This window comes from Triticum aestivum, chromosome 6B, assembly GCF_018294505.1.
Source record: "Triticum aestivum cultivar Chinese Spring chromosome 6B, IWGSC CS RefSeq v2.1, whole genome shotgun sequence".
Lineage (NCBI taxonomy): Eukaryota > Viridiplantae > Streptophyta > Magnoliopsida > Poales > Poaceae > Triticum > Triticum aestivum.
The window spans coordinates 86107884-86125672 of record NC_057810.1 but is presented as its reverse complement, the minus strand read 5'-3'; the positions used below and the strand labels follow the sequence as shown (position 1 = coordinate 86125672).

At 48.5% G+C, this 17789-nt stretch overlaps 2 protein-coding genes across 2 annotated transcripts; both read right to left on the bottom strand.

The window, feature by feature from the left end:
* Positions 1-1983: 1983 nt before the first annotated feature.
* Positions 1984-2674, bottom strand: LOC123133594 (defensin-like protein CAL1). Its single transcript, XM_044553054.1, has 2 exons — positions 2514-2674; positions 1984-2426 (listed from the first exon to the last, which is right to left on the bottom strand). Exons 1-2 carry the CDS (start codon positions 2575-2577, stop codon positions 2242-2244), a joined length of 249 nt encoding a protein of 82 aa, XP_044408989.1. The 5' UTR covers positions 2578-2674; the 3' UTR covers positions 1984-2241.
* A 7807-nt stretch (positions 2675-10481) lies between these two features.
* On the bottom strand, positions 10482-11220 carry LOC100136977 (defensin-like protein CAL1). The gene is made up of 2 exons (XM_044553053.1): positions 11068-11220; positions 10482-10963 (listed from the first exon to the last, which is right to left on the bottom strand). The coding sequence occupies exons 1-2, from the start codon at positions 11129-11131 to the stop codon at positions 10779-10781; spliced, it is 249 nt and encodes an 82-aa protein (XP_044408988.1). The 5' UTR covers positions 11132-11220; the 3' UTR covers positions 10482-10778.
* Between the last annotated feature and the right edge of the window lie 6569 nt (positions 11221-17789).

The window sequence follows — 17789 nt, the reverse complement described above, 5'->3', positions numbered from 1 at the left end:
ACGTCCTGGCCCGGTCGCCTCTGGCTTTTGGGCTGCCTTCGCCATCGTCGCGCCCTGCAACCCCGCCGACTGGGCCGGCCTCCTCGGTCCCCGTCTCGCCCAGGGCGTCGGGGCAGTCATCACCAGGCCTGGCCTCGCCCGCCCCTGCCTCGCCCAGGGTGTCTGGGCCCTTCTCATCAGGGCCGGCCTCGCCTGCTCTCGCCTCGCCAAGGCCGTCTGGGCCGGTGTCACCGAAGCTGGCCTCGCCCACTCTCGGTTCGCCCATGGCCTCTGAGCCCCTGTCGTCGGGCCAGTCTTCGCCATGCAGCCCGAAGTCGTCTGTCCCGAGCTCGCCTGAGGTGATTCCTGCATCTCCGGCGACCGTCACGTCTCCGTCACCTTCGCCTCCGCCGGCTCCTGCTGCTGCTCTACGTCCACATACGCGCAGTCGGAGTGGCATTTTTCAGCCTAAGCAACGTCACGATGGCACAGTTGCTTGGTTAGCGGCGTGCATGTCTGCTGCTCTCGCAGATCCATCCTCTGAGCCACGCACGTATCAAGCTGCTATGCGCATTCCTCATTGGAGAGAGGCCATGGAGCAGGAGTATCAAGCGCTTCTTCGCAATCAGACATGGACTCTTGTTCCTCCACAATCACGGGTAAATGTCATTGATTCCAAATGGGTTTTCAAAGTGAAGAGGCATTCTGATGGGTCCATTGAGCGCTATAAGGCTCGTCTGGTTGCTCGTGGTTTTCGACAGCGTTTTGGACTTGACTATGAAGACACCTTCAGTCCAGTGGTCAAGCCTACTACCATCAGACTTCTTCTCTCTCTGGCTGTTACTCGAGGTTGGTTTCTTCGTCAGCTTGATGTTCAAAATGCTTTTCTTCATGGTGTCTTGGCGGAGGAGGTTTACATGCGCCAGCCTCCGGGTTTCTCTGATCCGGATCGCCCTGATCATCTCTGTCGTCTGTCCAAGGCAATTTATGGTCTGAAGCAGGCTCCTCGTGCTTGGCATGCTCGTCTTGCAATGGCTCTTCGTGCTCATGGTTTTGCATCATCAACTGCTGACTCCTCATTGTTTCTTCTTCAAAGGCCTGAGGTTACTATGTACTTGTTGGTCTATGTAGATGATATCATTTTGGTCAGCTCCTCTCAGTCGGCTGCTACTGCGCTTGTTCGCTCACTTGGTGCTGATTTTGCGGTCAAGGACCTTGGGAAGCTTCATTACTTTCTTGGTGTGGAGGTTACTTCTCGTGCTGCTGGCCTTGTTATGACGCAGAAGAAGTACTCTCTAGATTTGTTGCAGCGAGCTGGGATGCTTAAGTGCAAACCGACGACTACACCCATGTCTACCACTGATAAGCTCAATGCTGTTGATGGTGTGCTTCTTTCTTCTTCTGATGCGACAGAGTACAGGAGTATTGTTGGTGGGCTTCAGTACTTGACGATCACGCGACCAGACATTTCCTATGCTGTTAACCGAGTCTGCCAGTATCTGCAGTCACCCCGTGACACTCATTGGTCTGCTGTTAAGCGGATTTTGCGCTATATTCGTTTCACGGTGGCTCATGGTTTGCATATTCGGCCGTCTGACTCTGGTTGTCTTTCAGCATATTCTGATGCAGACTGGGCTGGCAATCCGGATGACAGGCGATCCACGGGGGGTTATGCTGTCTTCTTTGGCTCTAACCTGATTGCCTGGAGTGCTCGGAAACAGGCTACTGTCTCGCGTAGCAGTACTGAGGCTGAGTATAAGGCTGTGGCCAATGCCACATCAGAGATATCTGGGTACAGTCCTTGCTTCAGGAGTTAAGTATACCCCAATCACAGCCTCCTGTTCTTTGGTGTGATAACATCGGTGCTACATACCTTTCTGCAAATCCGGTATTCCATGACCGAACGAAACACATTGAAGTTGACTATCACTTTGTGCGTGAACGTGTCTCTGAGAAGCAACTACAGATCAAGTTATTTCTTCCAAGGATCAACTTGCTGACATCTTCACCAAACCATTGCCTTTGCCACAGTTTGAGACTTGCAGGCGCAATCTTACCCTTCTAGATTCATTAGAAAGTGGCTAAGATTGAGGGAGGGTGTTAGACTATATTTACATGTGTATATTGTAACGTTGTATACCACCTTATTATATATATATGTGATAGGCCACCCCTAAAGGGTTGTGCCGGTTCCCCCCAAAGCCTATTGTCTTACAAGCTATCATAAGACGTCGCGGCGCCTGCCAGCCCAAGCAGGGCCAGCTAGCAGACCCTCTTGCAGAAGCACTTGCGCGCGAAGGACTCCAGCTTGCACTCGCCGCCGGGGAAGTTCTCGGTGCGGCAGATGCTGGCGCAGTTGCTGCTGCTGAGGCATGAGCCCTTGAACTTGTGGCTCTGCGACAGGCAGTCCCGCGCCTCCGCCGCCTTCATCGTCGGCGTCCCCATCTCTGCATGCAGTGCACATGAATGAAGCCACAGTAATCAATTGAGCATCGTTGAGGGGAAGAGTGGGGTTAGGCGGGAGCGGGACGTGCCTGTGGCGACGAGGAGGACCAGCATGAGGAGGGCGGACGCGGCCATGCGGCGAGAGAGCGCCATCGATCTGCTTCTGCTAGCCTGCTACGGGGGACTGTGTAAAGCTAGCGAAGCGAATGGAAGAGAATGGACACACACAACACAAGTAAGAGAGATGCAGAGAATGGGCTGGGCTGGTGGGGTTTATATAGGCGGACCAGAGCGACGTGGGTTAGATTAGTGTTTAAGTCGTGGGCTTAGCATTCACAGCAGCAGAGCACCAGAGGAGTGGCCACATCGGTAGCTCACGGGCTGGTCAGGCAGGCCGGGGGCCTATCAGAGCATGCAGTGCCCTCTTGAAGGAATTTCCGCCGAAACCGGTGGCTGTGGAGCGGCCATCAATGTCACGAGCCTGGCATATGCTGGAATGATTGGCTTCTCCCAACTTTTTTCCCTGCCTGCCTAGTCATTTCAGTACGACGGGAGGCAGAGCCGTACGTACCTACACATGCCGATCGGCGAGACGACGAGGGCGCGTGGACCTCGTGGATCACGAGGTCGATCGGCAAGACGTGATGTTTCTAGTGTCAGCTCTTCAACCTTCTGGCCAAATCGGGACAATCAAGTTTCGCACATCAGTTAAGCCAACCAAGCACACGCTCATTTTCAGTCTTATCATGAGATGCAATATACTACTCAAGACTGTACGTAAACACATATAATAACTACTCCCTCCGCTCTGTCAAAAAATGTCTTACGTTATGAAACAAAGGGAGTACATGACATTCCATCAAGAGGACGTGCCACTCTAAGGGCCTCTTCGATCATAGGATTGGAGAACTACATGAGCTAAATAATATCTCACATGTTGTTGTGGAAATTGATTGCAATCTATTATTTTTGTAAGATTTGATTGTGTGAAATTCGAGGATGAGAATGGAGACAAAATACATACAGTGTATTGTATTCGATGATTATCTCCGTTGGAGAAGGCAGTGTCTAGGAGACGCTTAGGCACGCCTAGGCGCTAGGCAATGGCCAAACGCCTCGCCTAGGACATAAATGAAGGTCTAGGCAGGGCAAGCAAGGAATTGCCTACGTAAGCAAGAAATCATGCCACATACTGCACTACTATGCCAAACATGTTATATTCCAATGGTAGTAGACGGTAATTAACTTATTTATATGCCCTAAACTAATATCAACACCCATATAATAATCTCAAATACACTACGAGTAAAAATTATATTACCGCCTAGGCCGCGCCTAGGGCGCTTAGGCACCGCCTAGGCACTAGGCGAAGGCCAACCGCCTCGCTTACGCCTACCGCCTTTTCCAACCTTGATTATTATATAGCTGTAAAATATTGAATATAGAAACAATGTTTTTCATGCATATTGAGAGAGAAAAAATAGTGGGTCTGATGAAGTGCAATGTGTCATGTTGAGAGAAATAGTATAAGTAACATTTTCCATGGACGTTTTGAGAGAAATAAAAAGAGTGGCGTTAATGAGGTGGCATGTGTGCATGTTAAGATAAAATAGAAGTAGTGGGATCAACTACTTAAGCATATATTATTTCGACGAAGGAACGTTTGATAGCATATGAAAGACAAAGGAGTTCTAACAAGAGGTTTGAGTGGAGGTAATTGTTCCTCCAAAATAGAGTGCAAATGAATCATAAGGAAAACATCACAAGGAAATTGACATATTGTCACGCCCATTATGTGACCTTATCCTAAAGAAACTCGAAGGTCCCACCAAGGATAGAAGCGCATATTGGAGACGCTTTTGCAAGGTGGATATCATTACATTGTACCGTTACATAATAGTTGGGGATACATAAAAAGGGCATACAATTGCCACATGAATACAACAACATCATGCACAAGAGCAACATCCGACTATGGATGAAACACAAACAAAAACTCAAACGACATCCACCCTGCTCGCCCAGGCCGCCGACCAGGAATCTATCTCCTGAACGAAGAAGAAGAAGAAGAATAACCCCAAGACAATAAAGCATCACTCTCACGTCATGATCATTGCATTACCTGTACCTGCAACTGTTGTTGTAGTAATCTGTGAGCCAGAAGGACTCAGCAATCCCATTACCATGGATATCAAGACTAGCAAAGCTTAATGGGTATGGAATGGATAAGTGGTGAGGCTGCAGCAGCGACTAAGCAAGTATGGTGGCTAACTTACGAATAGAAGAATGCGATGAGAAGCTACGCAAACGGTCACAAACTAGTAATGATCAAAAAGTGATCCTGAACTACTTACGCTCAAACATAACCCCATTATGTTCTCTTCTCGACCCACTCGAAAAGAGACCATCACGGTTATGAACGCGGTTGGTGTATTTTAAAGCGAATCTGGTGTCAAGTTCTCTACAACCGGATATTAACAAATTCTCATCTGCCACATAACCACGGGCACGGCTCTCGAAAGTTTATACTCTGCAGGGGTGTCCCAACTTAGCCCATTACAAGCTCACGATCCGCGGAGACAATCCTCCATCGCAGGACATCCGATCAGACTCAATATCCCGGTGCACAAGACATTTCGACAATGGTAAAACAAAACCAGCAAGACCTCCCGGTGTGCCGACAAATCCCGATAGGAGCCGCACGTATCTCATTCTCATGGCACAACAGATGGGCAAGACGTCGGGTTGGCTGAGGCCCTAGTTGCCCACGGGGCGCCGGACATCGCCCAGGTTGGACCAACACTCAGAGGAGCATTGTCCCGGGGGTTGAATTAAAAATACTAGGGGTCCAGAGAAAATCCCCTAAAGTTTTAGTTGTTATTAGGCAAATGGAAAACCATTGTTGGGCCTTGTGGATGAGTTTTATTTAAAGCGAACTGTCAAGAGGGACCCATACCCCTCACCGTGTTAGGGACGCAAAATCAAGGAACATAACACCGGTATGACGAAAACTAGGGCAGTAAGAGTGGAACAAAACACCAGACATAAGGCCGAGCCTTCCACCCTTTACCAAGTATATAGATGCATTAATTAAATAAGAGATATATTGTGATATCCCAAGACATCCATGTCCCAACATAGAACAACCTGCAACTGCACCTGCAGCTAGCAACGCTATAAGAAGGGCTGAGCAAAGCGGTAACATAGCCAAACAATGGTTTGCTAGGAAGGGTGAAAAAGGTTAGAGGCTGTCATGGCAATTTTGGGAGTCTTGATAAACAACTGGTAGGTAGCGCAACATAGCGTTAGTATCGAGACAACTAGCATAACAATGATAGTAGTGAGATCCAGGATAACATCTTGCCTAAAATCCCGCTAGGAAGAAGAACGAGTCCATGAAGAAGACGAACGGGCGAAGATGAATCAAGCGTAGTCGAACGAATTCTCACAATCGCAACAAAACAGGAACTATCGAGAAGAAGCACAACCGAAAAGAAGCAAACAACAAGGTAAACACACAACACATAAACATGGCATGATGCTCAACCAAGGATGATGCATGACAAGGCTACATGATGCTACTCATGGCAAGGGATGATGCATACAAGAACAACACATCAAAGGAAGTTTAAATGAGGCCGGAAACAACATATAACAAATCCGGTAAGTCCCCATATGCAAATTTCGAAATTGGTCCAGATCTGAATAAAACATTATTCTCAAGTTGTTAAACAACAAGTTAAGATGCACCATGATGATCCACACAAGATTCTAGTCAAGTTACATATAAAGTTCGCTTAATACGGTGCTATGGCCTAGAAGATATGAACAAAACAAGTTAAACATGGCATTGATGCAAAATGCATACAAACATCAAGAAAACACACTCAAAGCATGGATGCAACATGATAATATGAAACTACATACAATTCTAAGAAAGTTTCATATAGAACATGCTCAAAACGGAGCAATGGTGCAACACATACACTCCAAATAAGATAGAACAACAATCTTCCCAAAATAGCAAGTAGGCACTTTGCAATCATTAAAACAACATGCTACAGGAATCATATGAGCACGACCTTGACATGCACTTCATGTACAGAGAACATAATTCAAATATCATTAAAGTTCAGGTTCATAGGCATCAAGATTAAACCAAAATGATCAATGCAAAAAGCAACTTTATAACACAGGAGCATATACATGAGCAGAGTTAATATGATGGCATGTTGGAGGCATGAAACAAAAATGCTACAACAACTATACATGGAAACAAGGGGTATGACATCAAATTACACATAACAAAGATCAAATAACATCAAAGCATCATATACATATGGCTCATGGATTAGTGAGAACCATCAAGACAAGTTTGCATGTTGAAATAGTTTCAGCAAGTGTAAAACAACAACATTATGATACATGTTTGCAAGCATGGAACAGAGGTATATGATATCCAAAATTAACAATCATGTCATGTGAACAAATTTATCATAGCATACTTCAAAACATGTAATAAGAGCATCTCCAAAAGAGTCACGGATCAATTAATAACAAGCTCACAACATGGCATCATGAAGTTAACAGAAAACTGAAACATTATATATGCATGTTCATGGCAACGAAAACATATGCTACAGGACATATATAGGGCATCAAAAGGCATGGCCTAATATAGCATAACATGGAAAACAAAACATGTCAACTAAGCATCTCCAGGTTAGGCATGTATTAATTAGTAGCATCAAGTAAATATAGCATTATGATATTACAGATTCAGCTAGACAGAACATTAATAGCAAGCAGCCCACTTCACAAGCTTGCTTCACTCACCACAGGGCATATAAAAAATACCTAGATTGCACTACAGAAAAGATGGCACGATTGTGCTACTAAAACATGTAGACTTGATGCTCAAAAGAAAATCACACAAAAAGATATAAAAAAGACAAATAGGCAAGTTATAACAGTTTTCAGGAGTTAACATCAGCAAGCACTTTTGCAACAGGGATTAAGGTATCTATATGAACTCAAACAAACAAGCTAATGACACCAGAGTGTAGGGCATGAATAGTAGAACTTGTGCATATCAAGATCATTATCATAGGATCAACAGAGACAAAGTTACACCACTCACAAGATGCCTAAATGATGTTAACAAGCAGCAGTTTATATCATTTAGCAGTTTTACAATGAAGATTAATGCATCAATATGAACAGTAACATGCATGAAAATGCAACTAGCATGCAGAGCATCAAGATATGAACATTTTGACATATCGTACATGCAAAACGGAGAAATACACACAAAGTTATGACATGATAAAGATGCACACATGATGTTAAAAATCCTGGGATTTAGTGGAAAAAAACACCTCGGGGAAACGGGACGGCACGGTGCGGGATGAGGAGATCCGGGATGGGGCGCGGTGTTTGGTTCGTGTCCCGGTGGATCAGATCCACCCGCGTTGGATCCGGGCAGGGGAGCTCCGGCGAGGTGGCGTTGACCACGGCGCTGACGAGCTGGACGGCGGCGGGCGCGTGGAGGTGACGACGCGGGGCGGCGCGAGATGGTCGGCGGTCGGCGAGCGGCGGGCGCGTGGAGGTGACGACGCGGGGCGGCGCGAGATGGTCGGCGGTCGGCGAGCGACGGCGGGACGGCGGCGAGCAGCGGCGGCGACGCGAGGTGCTGGTGTGCGGCGGCGGCGCGGGGCAGCTCGAGTAAAAATTAGCACGGTTGGTCAGGGGTAGGGGTGTAAATGGCGCAATAAACGTCGCCACAGAGTCTGTTTATTTATTTATTTTGTTAGCTTGATAGAGGAAAAGCAAGCAATGTCATATATGAGTTCAGGCAGGGCTTGCCCGGCAAAATCAGAGGCCCTGTGCCAAACTGTAAAAATGGGCCTGCCACTACATAAAAAACGTTTGGCGAAGGGACGCACTGTGGCATAGCACCAAATCGTCATCTATAATCAAAGAGGTTTTCTTAGTGCATTTTTTAAAAGGACTCAAAGTTATATTTCCAACCATTTTAGAAAAGTCATATCAAATATTCATATTCGTGGCGTTTTCATCAAAATGCCTAAAACCATTATATATTAAGGGGAGTAAAGAAAACACTTCAGAATAGTTTCCATGCTAAGGTGTTTTTTCTTTTGTTAGATGATATATTAAGGCGTTCTTCACTACGCCTCAAAGCATCATTCCATGTGAAAAAGCCCGGAAAGAAAGCTACTGGACAATGCTTCTTTTGGGTAGTGAAGATAAGCTTAGTGTACAGTGCTTCTTTTGTTGCCTCGCATAGTGTACATTTATTCCAAGAAAGTTTTGCAGTGAGCAAATATGTCATTGGTTGATTTTTCTTTTGGGCAGCACGAGGTCGTGAGTTCGATCTTAGAAAAAACACATAGAATTTTTTCACCATTAGTGGTTCTGGCAAGGTGCGAATGTTGGGCCTTCAGCCTATGTCTGAAATTCGGGGCCCTTGTAAATCGTGGGCCCTGTGGGGCCGACACGAGTTGGACCTACCTTGGCCCGGACCTGAGTTCAGGATGGAGGTGGAGGGAGTAAACCAAGGGATGTCAAGCCGTGGGAGAAGTGGTGGTGGCGGCAGTAGGTAGTGGTAACGAGGAATAAAAGATTCAGAGCTGCACCAGGGAGCTTCATCTGACTAGATTTGGAAATGCCAACCATGTAGGGAAGGAAACATACAAGAGAGGGGGAAATCAGTATTGTTTTTATATACAGTAATGAAATAGATGGTTCAATATCGAACCAAACAATAAAATTGACGGCTGTTTTAGACTTTATTCTAACCCAAACATTACTTCCCACAGGTTGGTTATTCATGAAAAAAAATACCGAGGCCGATTTTGCTAATTTGTTTGGCTCAAAACTAATTTTCTATAAACTCATCCCTAATATATGATACACAGACTAGCACTTAGGTTGGATCAAGACTTTAGCCCTCCTATACCAGGGCCTAGACCCACCCTCGATCGAGATGCGGGGATTGTCATTTGTGTCATGTCGGTCTAGGGTTCCACATCGTTTGGCGTCGTCAACTATGGGTAGGGCATTCCCTAATCTTCTTCGGACCTATGAATCGATGACGTGGATCCTACTTTTTTGGTGTGCGACAACAAATCCTCTCCTTGCCAAGTATGAGGTGATGCTCGGCCCATGTGCAAAGAAGTTTTCTTTCTCTTCTAATTTTGCCTCCAGTGACGAACCGGTTATGCGGAATTACAGTGGACATTGTAACCTAAAGGTGAAGATTTTTATGTCTTGGTTTCGTGTTTTGTGTTGTGTTAGTTTCCATGTGAAAATTACTTTATTTTTATTTCAGATACGACAAATGTTTGGCAATTGTTTTTTTCTTTGTTTACCAGTAAAATGAAATCTACATGATCCTCGTAAAAAGATGTAACTTTTCGTGGGAAGAAAATGTTAGTTAATCTACTTCATTTTGTTTTCTCTACTTCTATATAAAGTACTTCTCACACATAATGAACAAGTGGCCGTTGCAAGAAACAGAGGACCAATGACCTTGGAACCGGCAAAATCCAAAAATTTCGAGCTGCTTCCCGCCTCACTCGACGATGAAATTTGAGAGCCACGCCAGCGATCCGCGCCATCTCTCCCCGGATCAAGACCATGACCGCCCATTCTTGTACGGATCCAACGGTAGGCTAGCTGTACGCTCCTCCCCTGTTAAATTCCCCTTCCCCGACCCGTCTCCTACCAACAGCAGCCGCCGCCACTGCTACTCCTCCATCTCCAAATTCCATTAGGCCGTGCTTGGAATGGATGTATTTCAAAACAGAGGTGTATTGCTTACACGTGTAGCTTACTGGCCGCTGTGCAAAATTCCAGCCGGAAGTGAAACGACGGCCGCATGTGTGCATTTTTTACAGGGGTATTGAAAAGAGAAACAGGGCCTTAGGCCTTAGCTCCTCGAAGCAACCAATCATGTCCGGCCGCGGAAAGGGTGGGAAGATGTAGGAGTCACAACAATAGCATTTCTCTTTGTGTTTAGTAGCACCAAACAGACGAATCAGAGATAGAGAGAGATGCATTGCACATGTCCGTCCATGCTGAAACAGCGACCTTGTTACATTACCCCCCCCACACACACAGAAAGCAGCAAAAGAAAAACACGACTTACGGCCAACTAGACCATCGAGACCCCGATTGATTCTCTACTTTATTATCACGGGACACACAAGAACAAGTACTGAATGAACTCATACACTGACGAACAAATTACGGGACACACGATGCCAGCAACATGTGGAGTAGCTAGCATCGGACGTCGCGGCGCCGGCCAGGCCGGGGGCGAGCAGGGCTAGCTAGCAGACCCTCTTGCAGAAGCACTTGCGCGCGAAGGAGTCGAGCTTGCACTCGCCGCCGGGGAAGTTCTCGGTGCGGCAGATGCTGGCGCAGTTGCTGCTGCTGAGGCACGCGCCCTTGAACTTGTGGCTCTTGGACAGGCAGTCCCGCGCCTCCGCCACCTTCCTCGTCGGCGTCCCCATCTCTGCATGCAGTGCACATGAATGAAACCACAGTGACAAATTAAGCATCATCCACAGCTCGCTCGCTCGCTGGGAAGAGCGGGGTTGGGACTTGGGCGGGACGTGCCTGTGGCGAGGAGGAGGAGGAGCAGGAGGAGGGCGGATGCGGCCATGCGACCAGAGAGCGCCATCGATCTGCTTCTGCTAGCCTGCTACGGCCAACGAGGGACACAACACAACACAAGTAAAGATGCAAAGAATGGGCTGGGCTGCTGGGGTTTATATAGGCGGACAGCGGCGAGGGTTAGATTAGTGTCCGTGTTTACTGTTTAGGTCGTGGGCTTAGCATGTGTTTTAAGTCGCGGGCTTAGCATTAGTTCACAGGAGCAGAGCAGTGGTCAGGCAGGCCGAGGTCCTAGAGCAATCCAGTGGCCTCTTGAAGGAATTTCCATGGAAACGAAACTGGTGGCTGTGGAGCGGCCATCAAGGTCGGACGCAAAACTCATGATCACGAGCATGGCATATGCTGGAACGATTGGATTCTGCCAACTTTTTCCCTGCCTGCCTAGTCATTTCAGTACGACGAGAGGCAGAGCCGTACGTACCTACACATGCCGACCGGCGAGACGAGGAGGGCGCGTGGATCTCGTCGATCGCGGGGATGTTTTTTTTTTGAGGTTAACGTTGCCACTTTATTTAACCATAGCTCGAAATGTCATCCGAAATTACATTGAGAATGAAGTCTGGGGAGCCCCAATCCAAACCTTACAAAGATTATCACCAACACCTACTTTAGCTAACTTATGCGTGGCAACATTAGCAGGCCGCCTGATCCACTCTACCCTAAAACTATCAAAAGATTGCAGCACCTCCTTTAGGCCAACTCTACCGCGCGACCCCAAACGGACGTCCAGATTGGCCGGAATTTGTCCCTTTGGGGCGCCGATGGGTTCGCACGTGTCCGACTGTGTCCATTGGGTCGTGCGTGCGCCCACCGCGCGGCCGCACCCCAAATCGTGTCCGGGGTGGACGGGAATAAAAAAACTATAAAAACTAAAATGAAATAACTAAAAAAGCAAATAAACGCATTTAAAAAAACATAAAACATATATAGGGGTCGGCCACAAAACGGCCCTGGTTCAACGGCCACTTAAAAGGCCCAGTTTCATAATTAACATAATAACAAAATAAAAAAAACTCCTCCCGCGCGCTCCTGCCGCGCCCGTCGGTGTCGTGGCCGTCGCCGTCTTCACTGGCCGCCGGTGTCGTCGTCGTCGCTGACGAGGTCGACGTAGTCCGACGGCGTCCAGAGGTGGGGCGGCGGTGCGTGGTAGACAGGGGCGGGCTGGACGGCCGGAGGTGCCTGCACCACCTCCTCCCGCGGCGACGCCTCCCGCTCCGGTGACCGCGGCGGAGTGGGGCACCAGTTCACGCCCACGCCGGTGGCCATCTCCAGCGCAGTGCAGGACCAGCCCCACCCCTGGCCCAGCAGCTGCTCGAACGCGGGCGGGTCCTCCTCCATCGGCTCCTCCGTGACGGCAGCTGTAGCTCCAGGAAGGCGACGTCCCCGGCGGCAGAGAGGGCCATGGCCTCCTTCAGGCCGTCCCACTGTCGCTCATCGTGCGTGTTCATGGAGTCATCCATGACACGCTGCAGGAGACGGGCCTCCTCCTCCGCTATCATGCGAGGAGGGGGAGGTGGCGACGGAGACGGGGAAGGCGACGGCGTGGGCGTCAGGCCCGCGCGCCTCTGCACGTGGCCTCCGCGGCCCCGACATGGTGCCGGCAAAGTAGGACGCGCGCCGCACGTCATGCTCGTCCTGGAGCCATGTGTCCCACAGCGGGGAGTCAGGGGCATACCTGTGGTCGTAGTACAGGTCGTCGGGGAGGAGGCGGCGGCGGCGCGCAATCTCATCGCGCCGTGCACGGCCGGTCACCGGCACTGGTGGGATGGGGACCGGTCCGCGGAGAGGTGCCATCCGTTGGGGAGGTGGGCGTCGCTCCACGGGACCGGCGTCCTCGTCTCCCAGTACCTCCGGCACACGTCCGCGCAGATGTACTACCGGTCGCGCTCGCCGGCGGGCCTAGGGGCGATGGTGAAGGGGGCCGGCGCGGGGGCTCGACGGGAGGAGCGCGGCGGTGATGCGGGGGCTCGACGGGAGGAGCGCGGCGGTGACGCGGGCTCCTTCTTTTTCACGGATCCGCGGCGGCGGCCGGAGGAGGAGCCGGCCTCGCGGTCATGCTTCTCCTTGCGGTTCCAGAGACCCATGGCTGCGGCCGGCCGGCGAGCTCGAGGACGGGGAGTGGCTAGGGTTTGGGCGTGTCGACTTTCGAGGGGGCAGAGAGGGGCCGGCGTGGGAAAGTGAGGACGACGATCGGTCCACGGGTCCCATTTAAGAAGGACGACGACCCGTCGCTGTGCGGATGACAGGTGGGGCCACCCGCCCGTGCGCATTTATGTTGGCGGGTGGGAGGTAGGTGGCCGCCTGCCACGCGGCCCCGATACGGACGTTCGAAGCGTCCGTTCGCTGTCCGCCGCGACCCAAATCCGACGCAAGTTTGCGCTCGAAATGGGTCGGCCCGGACACAAAACGGACCAGATGGGTCCGCACCGTCGCGCGCTGGGCCGCCTAGTTTGTCCGTTTTGCCCCAAACGGACGGGGCCGGACAAAATAAAGTCGCGCGGTGGAGTTGGCCTTAGGTCTTGTATCCACGGCCCAACAGCAGACATGTTTCGTTTCGGATCCTTAATCATGTACCACCGCCAGGTTATCCAACTCTACATGGATTTTGTCAACTCCTCTGTCCACAGCCAGCTTCAGCGCCTCTCTACATGCCAAGATCTCAACAGTTTGTGGATCAACCTGAGAACGGAACACGTTACATGCTGCAGCAATGAGCGCCCCTTGATGATCTCGCAGTACCGCGCCACCGCCACCCTTGTCCCCGTATTTCGCTACCGCTCCATCCGAATTGACTTTGAACCATCCCTCTTCAGGCGGTATCCATGCCTGATTGATCGTAGGTTTGTCCCGTCGCACTCTTGGCTCATAGTATTTTTCCATTCAGTCATGTAAGCACACACAAACTCCACTATTCCATGTGGGGGTGCGATTCTTCTTCCGTTCCTGGCCTCATTTCGAGCCAACCAAAGACCATATGCAGCGTGCACCATAGCTTCCTTCTCGTGGTCGGTCGCCCCCGAGAACCAGTCCAGTAACTAGCGAGAAAAAGCACTCTGGGAGTCCATCAGGATCGGTGGGGAGGCCACCGAGACGCCCTTTTCCGAGCACACACTAGTAGAAAAGGGGGCGATGGTCCAGGCCGGGTCAGTCCATTAGTCCCGGTTTAGTCCAGAACCGGGACCCATGGGGACATCGGACCCGGTTCGTGAGCCCCGGGGGCCGGCCGAGCCACGTGGGCCATTGGTCCCGGTTCGTCTGGACCTTTTGATCCCGGTTGGTGGGACAAACCGGGACCAATGGACCTCGCTCCTGGCCCACCACCATTGGTCCCGGTTGGTGGCTTGAACCGGGACCAAAGGCTGCCCTTTAGTCCCGGTTTGTGCCACCAACCGGGACTAAAGGGTTGATCCTCGTTGCGTTCAGAGTTTAGTCTCACCTCGCCAACCGAAAGACGCTCACACCGGTTTATAAGCCCCTTCCTCTCTGCCTTGTTGAGCTTCTCTCAAAGTGAAAATAGATGCCCTTATACAGGGAATTTGACCTAAATTCATACTGAATTTCTCTGAAATTCATAGGAATTTATTATGAATTTAGGTTGAATTCTCTCTATAGGCGCATCTATGCTCATTTTTTTAGTAAAGTTAATCACAAACTTGTGATTCACACAAATTTCAAAGAATTCAAATTTTAACTATTCATGCCACCAACCGGTTCATGCCACCAACTGGGACCAATGATATGCCTATATATACCATAACAAAATGAAAGAGAGGCGCAATGCTCACCTGCATGTTGCTTAGCTTGAGGCCAACGTGCAGGTGAGCACTGCGCTTATCCGTTCATCGTTTCTACACTCAGGACTTATAAACCGCTGTGAGTGCCTCTCGCTTGGCGAGGTGAGACTAAAAAACAGCTGCAGAAAGAATCAACTAAAAAACTCTTTTAACGGTTCATGCCACGAACCGGTACTGAAAGGTGCTCGTGGGGCACCAGCCTTAAAACCTGTACCAAATAAAATGTCTTTGTAACAGCCTTAGAACTGGTACTGAAGGAATCAACTAAAAAGCTTTTATAAACCTCTAGTATTATTGAAACTAAAATTATATAGAATTTTGTTACAAACTTTAATAGCAAAAAGAATTATCATAAAAGAAAATAAATAAGTAATCAGAATTCTGTTCAAAACATTAAAAGCAAAAAGAATTATCATAAAAGAAAATAAATAAGTAATTAGAATTTTGTTACAAACTTTAATAGCAAAAAGATTTATAATAAAAGAAAATAAATAAGTAATTAGAATTCTGTTCAAAACATTAAAAGCAAAAAGAATTATCATAAAAGAAAATAAATAAGTCATTAGAAACAAAAAAGAAAGAAAAAAAACTAGGATTTTTTTTTAAAAATTTTATCATAAAAGCAAATAAATAAGTAATTAGAATTCTGTTCAAAACATGAAAAGCAAAAAAGAATTATCATAAAAGAAAATAAATAAATAATTAGAAACAAAAAAGAAAGCAAAAAAAGTGGGAAAAAATTAAAAAAAGTGCAACCTACAGGGCCACCACTGTCTGCATACGACTAGAAACCCATTACTAGGGCCAGGATGCAGGCCCGCAGTAGGCCCAATAGGCCCACAAGCATAGAGAATGATTTTAGGCCCGTAAGCCTGCAGTAGAGAGGAGCTCGAGAGGGCAGCGGGACTGGGGCTTATAAACCACTCTCGAGCTCCCTCAGCTAGCGAGGTGGGACTAAACTTTCGTGCCGCGACGCGGGCAACACAAGGCCGTTAGTCCCGGTTGGTGCCACCAACCGGTACCAAAGCCACCCTTTAGTCCCGGTTGGTGCCACTAACCGGGACTGAAGGCCTCTGCTTCCCGCCCTTTGGGCTGCTGAAAAGAGGCCTTTGGTCCCGGTTGGTGGCACCAACCGGGACTAAAGGGGTGCATTGGTCCCGGTTGGTCTCACGAACCGGGACCAACGCTCTGTTTATATAAGCAACACTCCTGAAATTTTGGTTCAGTTCGTTCTTCTCTGCTCGCCCGACGCCGCCAGGCTGTCCGCCGTATCCGCCTCGCCGTCGCCGTCGTCGCCTCGCGCCGCCCCGATCGCCACGCCGCCCCGCCCCGCCCCTGCCCGTCGCCGCGCCGCCCCGCGCTGCCCCGCCCCGTGCCGCACCTCGCCGTCGCCGTCGCCGTCCCCGTCCCCGACACCGTCGCCGTGAGCAACTAATTTAATTTGATGTTAGTAGTAGTTAATTGAGTTAGATTTTTTTAGATTTTTTTGTAGATTTTTTTGTAGTTCATAGATTTTTTTGTTAGATGTGTAGTTCATAGATTTTTCTGTTAGATTTTTTTTCATATTGTGTAATTAATTTGTTGATATTGTGTTAGATTTTTTTATGATTTTTTCTATTGTAATTTAGATGTCAAATGTTTATGATTTTTTTCTGTTGTAATTTAGATGTCAATTTTTTTTCATATTGTGTAAGTAATTTAGATGTCAAATTTTTATGATTTTTTTTCTGTTCATAGAATTTTGATGATTTTTTTCTGTTGTAATTTTGTTCATAGAATTTTAATGATTTTTTTGTTCATTGTATTTTCTTTGTCAATTTATTGTGTATGTATAGGAAAATTGTGAATGATATAAGTGATTTATGAATATGTTCATATTTAGAATAGAGGAAAAAGGAAAAACTAAGAAGAGAAAGTGTTTAATATAATTAGTTAGAAAAATAATAGAACTATAGTTAAACTAGTTTATTTTTAGTAAGTACTACTTTATTTTATTTATAGTAAGTGCTTCATATATAGTTGAACTAGCTAGTTGATTTAATAAACTACTTTATTTAACTATATATAGAAGTATAGTTCCCGCATCGACGTCGGTGATGCCTATCCCGCATCCTCGTTGTCGCCGACTCGGCGGTGGAGGCCTATTTGATCAGGGCCATGTTCGGGACTGGGCTCCGCCAAGCTGGTATTGGGAGGTGCTACCTTCCGGGGGACGTAGGTTGGTGAGGAGGCAGCCCGTTGTTGAGCCGATTCTTGTTTGGTGGCGGTCGCGTGGGCCAGTGACGGTGCCGAGGCTTCCGGACACCGCGAAGGTGGTACGTCACCGTGTCAGCGAGGAGGACGAGCACGTGTTGGGGAACGTAGCAGAAATTCAAAATTTTCCTACGAATCACCAAGATCTATCTACGGAGAAACTAGCAACGAGGGAAATGAGAGTGTATCTACATACCCTTGTAGATCGCTAAGCGGAAGCGTTCAAGAGAACGGGGTTGAAGGAGTCGTACTCGTCGTGATCCAAATCACCGGAGATCCTAGTGCCGAATGGACGGCACCTCCGCGTTCAACACACGTACAGCCCGATGACGTCTCCCATGCCTTGATCCAGCAAGGAGAGAGGGAGAGGTTGAGGAAGACTCCGTCCAGTAGCAGCACAACGGCGTGGTGGTGGTGGAGGACCGTGGTGATCCAGCAGGGCTTTGCCAAGCACCGCGGGAGAGGAGAAGGGAGAGAGGTAGGGCTGCGCCAGGGAGAGGTCAAAACTCATGTGTTGGCAGCCCTTTATACCTCAACTATAAATAGGGGAGAGGGAGGGGGGTGCGCCCCCTCTAGGGTTTCCACCCCAAGGGGTGCGGCAGCCCCAATCCCATCTAA